The following is a 12,853-nucleotide window of genomic DNA, read 5'->3' on the forward strand; positions in this document are numbered from 1 at the left end:
CTTTGTTTTTTTTTTTTTTCTTGAATAAAACACGTATTTGTACAGTCATACAAAATTTGCTTCAGTCATAGTAAATTATATTTTTTGAATTGCAAAGCAGTCGCTTGCAAGCATTTGCTTTTAATTGCATGAAGATGTAGAAGTGCTCAATGTAGGTCAAGTAAATGAATGCTTTGAATATTTTTTTTTTCGAAACCCTTGAATAAAATTAAAATTTACAGACTAAGTGTTATTTATCACACTTGATGTTTTTTTCTGTGCTTCAAAAATAAATGCAAACAGGTTACACCTATTTAAATAATACTTATAGTTTTATACATAGGTAATGATAAATAATGTTGTAATGTTTTGTTAATTATTTCAACTATTTATTTATTAAAATAATTAGAAAATTTCCATTTTCTCATAAAACAAAAACATTTATTTACTTATTTAAGTAAATTAGAAAATTAGTTAAATCGTACTCACATAATCGTCTAACCCAGCATCATCATTATCATGTGCATCATCCTCGAAAAACTGATCTTCATTTCCATCTTCAATATCGAATGTTGGTATTAAGTTTAGAGAAGGAATTGCAGTTTTCAAAAGACTTTCAGAGCAACCTGAAAAAAACACAAATTTGAGTATTGAGATTATAAATCTTAACACTAGTAATATTAAATTATAATACAATTTTTGATTTAGAACTCATTCTTTTTGAAATGCATAATTTTAAGAAGGAAACTGTTATACCAATGCGATTTCTCATGTACACCGTCTTAAAAAAAGAGCTCTAAATAAAATATTGCCTATTAGAAAAGGGGAAAAAACAAAACAATGTTCATTTTAGGACAGAAAACATCTTATGTCCTTTAGAAATTGGTTTTCGTTTTAATAAAAGAAATTTGAGAGTGAAATTCTAAAATTTTGGATATAGCTTGATTTATATAAATTTTATTGTTCTTCAATATTCATTTTCAAAAAAACAAATTTTCAAAATTATCAAAAAATTACTTTTTCTTCAAAAATAAAAAAAAAAACAAATTTTGTACTGAAAAATTCCAAGTCCCATAAAATCCCCCAAAAAAAAAAAAATGTTTCCAAACATTTTGGCTCTAAATCAACTTTCAACACTAGGTTCTAAAAACTTCACTTAATTTGAAAAAAAAAACCTTAAAAATCAAAGGTTATACCTTCAATGATTTCTGGTATACGTAAAGAACTCGAAGTGGACAAACGACAGAAATTTGAATTTTTGAGGATTTTATGGGACTTTGAATATTTCAGTACAAATTTTGTTTTTTTTTTTTTAAATATCTATCTTCTAAACGTAGTTCGGACAAACGACAGAAATTTGAATTTCTGAAAAAAGTTATTTTTGGGGATTTTAGGGACTTTGTAATTTTCAGTAGGTACACTGTGGTGTATGCGTAATTTTTATTTGGGCATTTTGAAAATTATTACATTTTACGTTGCGTTTTTTCCCTCAGTGTACACATATTTTAAATCTTGAATAAGAAGATCTATTAATCTGCATTTATTCCACAAGGCTTTCCAAATTACAGTTTCTTCTATGCATTGCTTATACTTTTATATTTAAATATGCAAATGCATAAAAGTGTAAGTTTGGGTAATGTGGAGCACTGCAGTAGGTTATACTTATGCCTTAAAATAATACTTTTATTGAAAAGACGGACTAATTAATTTTTTAGAAAAGTTAAGGTGAAAAGGGGCAGATGTGGACGATATTTTAAGTGCACTGTTGAACATTTTGATATGGAATTGTGATGCAAAATGTTCAACCAGTGGACTATAAACGTCAATGTCCACATCCACCCCTGTTCATATTTTCCCCTTCCTCCCACCACACTTTGAATGGCTTATTGAACATAGGAAAACGGCATATTTTGTCTTTCAATATACATAGGAACCCCCAAAAATCTAAAACTTCAGCCATTGCAAAAATTCTAGTGTTTTTATTTACTAATTTTTTTTTTCTTTTAGACCTTTTAAAGGAACGAACAGAAATTTTTTTTTGCTTCTAAATCCTTACTTTGGGAGTGTAATGAAATGTAAACATACTAAATAATTCGTAATCGGAACGAAAGGAGGTACAAATTAATTTAAAAAAAATTTTTTTTGTTGTTTGACAGTATGTCAGTTATTTACCGGCTTTTGTGGTTTTAATATCCTTCTGAAACTACTCTCTAGCCTTAAACATCACAAAAAATTTTGGATTTCTTTCTTTCATACAGAAGTAAGAGGAGTTTCTGTCAATTAAAGTGAATTCAAAGTTGCACAAGAACTTGTGTTTGACACAACAGTGGCCTTTGATAAAATAAAAATAGTCCTGCTATTATTAAAAAAGTTTGTTCTTACTGATTGTGTGCCGATGATTAGAATGTATTCAATCAACATTTTCAATATACGAATAGTAATTGAATGAATATGGTCTAAAATACGCCCCTTAAATTTCAACTTTTTTATTTTATTGTATTTTTTCCAAGCATTGCAATCTGAGGATCATTATCAAGTTCTACGGTGATAGGAAGCATATGTAGGAACTTAAAAATTATTGGAAATATTCTGGCTTTGGTTTAGGCCCTTGATACGAAAGCCGAAAACAAATTATAACAAAGGGTTTTGTTTAACTTAAACTATCAACAGAGATGCCTCCTCTGTCCATTGTCATTCTCAATCATTCTTTTAGTTAACATTTTGAAGAAAAAAAATCTTCTGTTTTTATTATTTAAGTAGTTTAATTGGGCTTTTTTGGTAAATTTGGTTTGTTTATGTAAATAAAAAATTAAAACATAAATTTTTGTTCCGACGTTTCTCCTCTTCAGGGGCGCTTTATTATTACGTCTACATACATACAGTGGCGACAAAATAAATAGCACATGTACCCTAAAATTTCTAAAATGAAAGTTTTTCGCACTTTTTTAACTTAAAAGAGCTGTTTTATTAATGAGGAAGTAAGAACACAGATATATTTGATTTATTAAAAATGAAATTAAGTACATTGAATTCTTTAACAAAAAATAACAACAAAATCATTAATATAGCTCAAGTTTTTTAGGTCAAAATAAATAGCACACTTCCTAAAAACAAAACCAAATTAACAAAAATTTTAACACAATTAAAAGAAAATAACTAGTATTTGGTTGGGTAACCCTTATTATTTATCACAGCATAAAACCAGCGGTTAATAGACGTAACAAGACTCCGAAATCGTTCAAAAGGTACTGAGTCCCAAGCTCGTCGAAATTCCTGCCAAAGTTTGTCCAAATTTGAGGTATCAGACCTGTTAATCGCTTTTCCCACGTCACTCTACAAGTCCTCAATAGGATTCAGATCTGGGGACTGGCTTGGCAATTGCATAACACCGATTTTTTGGACGGATAGCAATTGTTTCACAGACTTAGTCTTATGTTTTGGATCGTTATCCTGTAGAAATGTCCACTTTAAAGGCATTTTCTTCTCAGTAAAGGGTAGAATAGTGTCCCTTAGGATTTCCTTGTACTTAAGGTGGTCCATAATACCCTCTATCCGATGAAACGGCCCCACACCATGCCAAGAAAAACATCCCCAAACAAGAATACTAGCCCCACCATCCTTAACAGTCTATAATTTATACTGCGGGTCACATTTCAACTGCCCCACGCGGGGAATTTCCGTATGGGGTGTTTGGAAATGCCTCTTATGCCCCATAGGGGGCATTTCCAAATGCCCCATACAGAAATTCCCCGCGTGGGGCAGAGCTAAGGATGGTGGGGCTAGTATTCTTGTTTGGGGATGTTTTTCTTGGCATGGTGTGGGGCCGTTTCATCGGATAGAGGGTATTATGGACCACTCAGTACCTTTTGAACGATTTCGGAGTCTTGTTACGTCTATTAACCGCTGGTTTTATGCTGTGATAAATAATAAGGGTTACCCAACCAAATACTAGTTATTTTCTTTTAACTGTGTTAAAATTTTTGTTAATTTGGTTTTGTTTTTAGGAAGTGTGCTATTTATTTTGACCTAAAAAACTTGAGCTATATTAATGATTTTGTTGTTATTTTTTGTTAAAGAATTCAATGTACTTAATTTCTTTTTTAATAAATCAAATATATCTGTGTTCTTACTTCCTCATTAATAAAACAGCTCTTTTAAGTTAAAAAAGTGCGAAAAACTTTCATTTTAGAAATTTTAGGGTACATGTGCTATTTAGTTTGTCGCCACTGTACATACATACATACATACATAAAATAACAATTCTTTAATTTGTTTTAATTTCTTTTTTTATTATTTTTAAGTTATTTATTTTTATTTAATGTTAAATAAATCTTAATGGCAATTGTCACCTTTAGATTCGAATTTCGAAAGTTGTTAATTTTTTGGTTACATTATTTCAAAACATCCTTGTTAAAACAAAAACTAAAAAAAGATTTAAAAAAAAAAAAGAAAAATGTAGCATACTTTAAGGAGCCATATTGAAATTCATTCTCAGTGTCGGCAAAATTCAAAAACCTTAAATTCTTGTTGGTTCTTATCAGTTTCATCAAAATTAATCCAGTTGTTATTTCGGTGCAGCTGCAATAAACCTTCACATTTAAACAATCTTTTTATTAGATAATAATATCAAACAAAAAATTAAAGAACACCTGCATTCGAAATAAGAAGGACCAAACAATACACAACACCTTTCCGAATCAATAATCTTACTTTACATTCATGTAAGATTATTTCTTTCTTAATCTCCCTTGAATAAAAAACCAAAATAGAAATAGAAAAAAAATATTTTCTACCTGAGCGTGACATCTGGTAATCTTCTGGTAAAAAATGCTTACTGCACACACTTCCACTTTTCGGTATTGTCGAACGTCCAATAGCCGCAATCCATTTCTCTCTTATTTCAGCAATCCTTGGCATAACATGAAATTTTGTTCCACGATTATTGCTGTCTGATCGCGATTTACACCCGCGAACAATACAAAACCCCATCACGAATAACAACAAATTGTATCTATGTGTATGAATTGAGAATTATTTTGTTTTGATGATACGAAATTCGAATTAAAATCCACCCTCTTTTACCCTACTCCGAATGAACAAGACAACAACAAGAGATAACCGACTCTTGAATAAATCACTCTCTGAAAACTGTGGAAGAATTAAAATGCGCACAATTACTCCGTAAACGTAACTTTTTAAACAACCAAAAATCAACGAACAGCAGTGTTCAGAAATTCAGAATGAAGCAAAAGACGACTGGCATACACTGAGGGCTGTTATGTATGGTTTATTGTGTCGGAAATGAAAAACTTTACTAAACCGAAACTCTCCAAAAACCGTATTTTTTTTTGTGTGTTGTTTTAGTATAATGTCTACATTATTCTGAGTCTGCTAAAGTGCTGAGTGTTGTTGTGTCATGCGGCAACAGATGCAAGGCGAAAACTGCAGTGCTTATGAACATGGTTACCATGTTTGTAAATATCTGTACCAAGTTTTGTTGATTTCTTATTGCATTGGTTTTGGTTGAATGACTGGTATAAAGGATTTGTAGTTGACAGACAGAGATGCACGCATGTACATATGTATGTATGGTTATTTGTTCCATGATAACTTCTAAAGTTCTTATCATAATTTGACAAATGAGGTATTGTAGGAAGCGTCTTGCTTGCCCGCTGGTTATAGGCTATGTAGTCGCGTTTTAGTTTTTGAACTTATTTTTTTTTTTTACTGGACAGCATACTGTTGCAGTACTTTTTTCTCCTTCTGTGTCTCTCTTTATGGATATGATATTTTCGATGGCGTTTGGTAAGAATAGGTACTTTTCTTTGCTTGTTATTAGCTCCTTCCTAAGACTAGATTAATGTCAAAAGTAGGGCTTTATGTTGTCTCATCGTTGGTCGATATCAAATCCTCATCCAAAAGTTCCCTAGCCTCTAGATATTATTGGCATTCTGCGCTAATTGGGTCATCAAGCCTGGTTGCTTATGACCGCCATCTCTATTTTTTTGGCTGAGTTAATTTCTATTCCGAGTCAGTGGATGGATGCGGTGGAAGCGCAGTAAGCTTTTTTCAAGACAGCTTTCGGTATATATTGTTGAACTGTTGACCCATGTTCTTTGAGTGTGATATTTGTTTTTCATCGAGAAGGTTTATTTTAAGCATTTATAGAGATGACAGGTCGTCTGAAATATGTATATCAGTTCTGATTTACCCTGTTGATTTTGAAGTCCCAGTACTTATAAAAATCTTTAAATTGTCTAATGGGAGCGCAACAGAATTCGTGATTGCAATTGATTTTCAATGCATTTTTAGTATTTTTGTCTAAACCGGATGTGAATTATATCACCAGAAAAAATTGAATATTTTAAAATTAAATAATATATGTTTTGTAATGTATGTATGTTGATGAGTTTTCAGTTTTAAATAGTGAAAGTCTATAGAATCACTTTCGTGTGCTTTAAAAACTGTTTCGGTGGAAAAATTGCAAAAATTGGTGCAAAAGAAAAAAAAAAAAAAAAAAAACGATAAAAATGCCGGTGCTGTGCGAAAAGGTGTTATATTCCTATTAAAATTGTGTTAAAGTAATATTTCTCTATTTTATTATTTATAATTCTCATTATTTATTTGCAATTTATTACTTGTCGCTTATTAATTACTTATCAGTTATCATATCACATATTACTAACTAAGAAACAAATAGGTACGTCAATTTTATCAATTGACATTTTTTCAAAATTGTAATCTTTCATCTTCTATAGAAAAGAAAAACATTTCTTCTAGTGGTAACCATGATGGCGCATCGAAATCCAACTTTCAATGACCAAATACTAGCAAAGCTGAATTTAAATTATAAATTTCAGTCACGCGCATTTCGCCTCGAAATTTAACTTGTGTAGAGATTTTTTTTCTGATAGTGCGGTGCGGTGGTGGTTCATTCCCATTATTTTATTCTGCGCCACTTTGGAGGTGCTTATGCCTAGTTTCAGCGATATGAGATCATTATTTTCTACATAGGTAGGTATCTATAAGCTGAATGTGGATTTTGAATTCATCATTATAAAAATGATGTACCTACTCGTTAGTCGTTTTAAATAGAATAGGGTAATGAATACTAGAAGGCAGAAGTTGTTTAACAGCTGCTGACAATGTACATATGTAAATGCCAAATAATAACACAAAGTTAAAATGGAAGCACCTAGAAGCAATTCTACTGATTCTACAGCACCCAAAGTAATATCGTAAACTTTGCCGCAATTATGACTCGTAGCTTGAACTTTTATGTAAAGTATCTACAAAAGGTTCCCTTTGGGTAACTTTTGTATAATGCATGCCATACTACTATATACTATAGGTACCCCCCAGATGTGGAAAACATGAACGATATAAAAGTACGAACTGGCAAGAGCAATCTCACTTTAGCATTGGATCGATATTCCGGTTTGTATTTTGTTCGTGTAGATTTCTCCTTTATTCCCGAGAGCTCTTGGCTGCTGTGTCGCTTTGTGTATGCTTAAATATAGGTACGGAGGTAGAGGAAGTAGATTGTACATGGATAGATATAGATACAGAAATGAAATATAACACCCACTGTATCTGAAGTTGGAATAGTCAATTTTGGCCTGGCAACTGAACATATTCCGGGTTATTCGAGTGACTAAAATGGAATGGGGCGGGTCTTTTTGTGCGAATTTGGCAGCACACAAGGCTGATGCTCTTGGCAAAAGTTTTATACTTCAAAATGAACATAAAAGTTTTTATCATCCAGATATAGTAAAATCTATATAGCACCTATAAAGATTTTGGTCTTTAAATGTAGGTATTGGCTATAAGAAAAGTTATTAAAGGAAATTTAATCAGAATTAATTTAAAGTTCTATTTCGTTTATTTTTGGCAATCAAATGGGGAAATATAGAAATCAACTTGGAGATTTTAGGGTAGACAAATATTAATAATTATAAAAGCAATCAGAAATGAAATTATCGCTAAGCTTAAAATTCGGTACCCTAATAATTTTCAGGTTTAAATTTGGTTAGAGCTTAAGGTTTTTATTGCTTTCCCTACTTTTATCTACCCTTATGATCCAGATTTACATAAACAAAATTAATTCCGAGATACCGAGGAATCTACACAGAAAGTATGCCTACAAAGAGGGAGCTGATTTTTATTCATTCAATCTGCCGAGTTTTGTGTTACTTACTTGCTTGGTATACAACTTTAATGTATACATACATATCTACATATATACTTAAAGTCTACATACCTACACAGTTGAATGAACATATACATTTATTTATCGAACACAGATTTCTTCCCTCGGTATCTTTTTAGAACTTGCAATTATATGTTTCGGTAATTTCTGGAGGGTATATTTTTATCCCTGATGTAATTTGAGATTGATTCATCGTATTTGGCTCAGATGTTTTCGTATAACTTTGGGTGGATTAAATTATAAGCGAAATAATGAGAATTTTTTCCATCAGATAAAATAAGGGATTGATGGGGGAAAGGTAAGTTTATTAATTTAGTTAATTAAAGTTATTAAATTTGTAGGTATCATTTTGTTCTTTTTTTTTGGAAATGTTAATTGCAGAGGAAGATTTCAAGTTATTAATCAATAATATTTGCATATTTTAAAATCTCTTTTATTTAAATTTAAGTACATTTTAAATGATTATCGGTTTTGTCAGAAACTTTGGACCATTATATCATCTGACATCTGCCGCTTTTGTTGCAAAACCGCATTGCCAGGAGGTTTTATAAAACAAACCAATTTTTTTTTCATTTATATGAAAAAAGTTCATGAATTTGGACTTTATTACACAAAATAGTAACAAAACATATTATTTATTATACGGAAACATAGCACATTGGAAAGTTCGTAGCAACCCTTGTTATGGTTGTCAAGTTTCAATTGATAATTGATAAATATTTATCAATTTTACTATAATTTTCTTAATGACCAAAAGTTTTATAAAAAATATTAAATTTAATACTGAATTTAACTTTAACCAATTTTATTAATTAATATTTTACAACCGCAATGAGGGTAAAACGATATGTTAATAATATCCTGTTTTCACTTGAGTCTAAATGAGATAATTTCGCAATTATCTCATTTCGAATGACAAATGAAATGATTTCCAATGGGATTTGAAATTCTGAATGAAATTATCTCATTTAAGCTGTAGTGAAAACAGGCAATAAGGCTGATTTGTATAAGATCCGAAAAAAATGGTAAAACATGTAGTAGGTACGTTGGTATATGTTTAGTGGGGTGCCTATTGTTTCGCCTTTTTTACCTCGATTTCTGTTATTTCGCTTTTGACACAATTTTTTTTTACTAGTTCGCCATCCTTTATTTGAGTTTTCGTTTACTTCGTATTTCGATCACTTCGCCCAACTATAACTTCGCCTTGTGTCTTCTTGATTTTTATTTATTTCGCATTTTCATTACAAGTCCAATGAGTTGTTTCGCCAAGGTTCATTTCGCTTTTAGTTTATTTTGGCAGTTGGTTATTCCGTCTGCAGTTTTGTGGATTGTTTTGGGTTTTGAAGACTTTTGTATTAAAGATAAGCAAATCCTTAGTATAAGAGATCTGTTACCTTAAATTGTAAGGAATTTGTTGTTTTTTTTTTTCTTTTTTTGGGCATTTTTTAAATTAACAGGCACTCCAAATGACGCGAATTATTCGCCACCATTTGTTTCGCCATTTTTTTGTGGATGTTAATAGCCTAAGGGCGTTAAAATTCGAGCGAATTTAAAGTCCAAGTAAACTAAAGGCGACTTAATTTCAAAACGAAATGATAAAAAAACGAAGTAATCAATAACAAAATAAACTAAAAACGAAGTCATACGGAAACGGAGTATAAGTTTGTCGAAACAAGGAAAAACGAAATAAATAAAAAACTAAACAACAAAAAAACGAAACAATAAAATAGCGAATCGACTTAGACGAAACAACCAAAAACCGAAATAAGAAGAGCGAAACAAACCATACCCATGTTTAGTGTTGTCTTTGATTAGCTAACAAAAAAATTCTTTCTATCGTTTTCAACTAGTCGCGTGATAAACTACCAAGATTTGGCCTGAAAGACCTCCGAATTGTTAAAAAAGATAGTATTACCTTTGATTTGACACCAACTTTATTCTTTAGTTCGTTGAATAATGAGCGCCCTAAAATAACGTACACTTAAATGAGCCTTATCGACACTCCTACCAGATTACGAAAGGAATACCTGTGTTTGTGTATTATACATTTATAGACCACAATGCTAATTTTTTTCTTTAGCTTGATGAGTATTTTTCATTTTTTATTTTATTTGAGAAAATCAGAAAAAAAGAAATATTTTTTTTTCTAAGAATATTTTGATGACCTGGAATTTGTTGGAAATTCGAACCTAGAAATTAGCTCTGAAAGTTTTTAAACCAAAAAAAGAAAATATCTACATATAAATCGTCTCGAAAGAAATGATTCAAGTTGAAAATGGTGAAAGACCATATTTTGGAATATCAGAATTTGAAAAACCTCTGCTTTTAACCAATTATTTTCTTCCCCTTCAGCAAATAATTTTCGTTTTTTGATAGAATTAAATGTTTTACTTCAATTTTAAAGCAGCATCTGTTCACACAGGAAGTACCAAAGTGGGGGTGTGTACAATTGGTACGGAAACGTGAATACCAACTCTACCCACGTTTTTCCTGTAGATGTTGATTGAATGCTAATTAAAACATTTGTTTTTGCGCTGCGGCAGAAAATTGTATCAGTATTTTGAATTTGATTTTGTAGCAGATTATTCTTTGATTAATTGTCTTTCATTTGGTAAATCTACTTTTTTCCTGAAGCGGAAAATAGTTTTTGTTACATTGATTCTAAGATTCTCTAGTTTTAAATAATAAAACTTAGAGACTCTACCTAAATATGCAGATTTTGTTCAATTAAAACGAAAATGGTAAACAAGAAAAAAATTTTTTTTTTGCAAACAACAGCAAGAGAAAATTTTTAAATATGTCTCAATGTGAGATGGCCTAGCAACACAATTTTCCACTTTGAAATTATCATCGTTGGTATTACTCAATATAGGCAAACAAAGTTTTGAGATACATAATGGATCAGGGCCACCTTTGATATCTCATGGAGTTGTTCTGTATTGTGTACTTTGCTGCAATTCAAATTATAAGTTATGTACTCATATGATATCTACTCGTACATATACATGATTTCAATATTTATGTATATGTATTTTTTTACGCCTGAATAGCCAAAATAAATAAACTGATGATATTTCGTATTCGTATATTATTTGAATAAAGAATGAGAGCAAAAACTTTTTTTCTGTTAAAATGTTTTTTTTTTTTTTTTTTTTGTAGAGAGAAAAAGCACTCAGCAAATTGCACTCTAGCTTTATTTTATAGGTACTATAACATTACTAAATTTTTTTAGAATCGCATTTTCATTCTAAAAAAAATGACCAAATATGCTATTTGATTTCTTTCATAAAAAGGAGATTAAAAAATTGGAAATAGTTAGAGCTGTGTTTGCTTTTTTAATTAATTTTTTGTATATACAAATCTTATAACACTCTTTTTAACGTTAATTGGTATGCCATTTTAAAGAAAATATCAATCAACACTTTACACCAAAAATTTAAAAAAATCATTGACCAGTTTTGAAAAAAATTAATTTTTCAAAAAAAAAAAAAAAAAAAAAAATTGAACTTTTTCAAAAATTCAAAAATATTGTTTTGGGAAACTAATTATTAATAGCTATTTGAGTTAGTTAGTTACGAGAAATTCAGAAATCTTAAAAACGTTTCTATGTCTGTTAACGTAAATAAATTGTTGCGGGTGGCAATGGTGCAGTGGTTGTAGTGCTTGACTGCTAAGTCAGCTATTACATGAAGCCTCAAGAGGCGCGCCTCTTTTCAAAACTAATGAGTGCAAAAGAGATAGAAGATCAAACAAAAATTTATCCGACCGGAGAGTCGTGGGCCAAAATTCTGAGACTCTTTTTTGACGTTTCTTTTTCCACTCTTTCTTTTTTCAACATTCCCTTTCATTCTTTTTGCTTCTTGGTTGAATACAACAACAATACTTAAATCAAAAGAGAAATGTCAAATTTGAGTCTTTGACTTAAGAGGCATCGTGTAATAGTACGCGCCTCACAGAATGATTATCAAAAGAAAATTCGAAAAAAGAGTCAAGCCTCTTGAGGCTTCATGTAATAGCTGACTAACCTAGAGGTGTGGGTTCGAGCCCCATCTTAGGCAGCATTCTTTAATTTATTCCCCAGCTTCAACTGAACGGCACCCGTGAGATAAAAATCATCTGATTCTCAATTCACTGTACCAACAATAATCTTTCCTATCTTTCTATTCCTTCTTACTAGAGGCGTGCAATTTGCATTTAAAAGACCAAACGTCCTACAGGCATATAGTTAAAATAAATTTGATTCCTTTATCACAAACTGCAAAATTATTTTTCATACTTTTACTTAGGCACCTCACTACTTCAAAACATTTATATGAGATTTTTTTTATTTCTGATTCTCATAGAAGGTATGTATAACACTTTTGTACAGTTAAAAAAATGCATAAATTTTGCCTTTTGTGCAATGGTACCGTTTCTCACTATAAAAAAAAAAACACCCTTTAACCCGAAATATTTTGATGTGCATATTTTATTATTTTTTTCTATGGTATATGAAACATCCACACAAAATTTTATCAGCCTACCACTTTTTTCAAGGAGTACTAGTATAATAATCTGACTCTTGCTCTTTAAGTATAAGACAATCCATAAGTAGTCAAATAACTTTTTACATGATGGTCGATACATTTTGGTATTGATTTTATTCGATTGAGCGTTCAAAAGTAC

General features: G+C 30.7%; 1 protein-coding gene across 1 annotated transcript; it reads right to left on the reverse strand.

Moving 5' to 3' along the window:
- Positions 1 to 453: 453 nt before the first annotated feature.
- Positions 454 to 5,407, reverse strand: LOC129909550 (THAP domain-containing protein 6-like). The gene is made up of 2 exons (XM_055986623.1): positions 4,773 to 5,407; positions 454 to 605 (listed from the first exon to the last, which is right to left on the reverse strand). Exons 1-2 carry the CDS (start codon positions 4,966 to 4,968, stop codon positions 454 to 456), a joined length of 348 nt encoding a protein of 115 aa, XP_055842598.1. The 5' UTR covers positions 4,969 to 5,407.
- Between the last annotated feature and the right edge of the window lie 7,446 nt (positions 5,408 to 12,853).

This window comes from Episyrphus balteatus, chromosome 2, assembly GCF_945859705.1.
Source record: "Episyrphus balteatus chromosome 2, idEpiBalt1.1, whole genome shotgun sequence".
Taxonomy (NCBI): Eukaryota; Metazoa; Arthropoda; class Insecta; order Diptera; family Syrphidae; genus Episyrphus; species Episyrphus balteatus.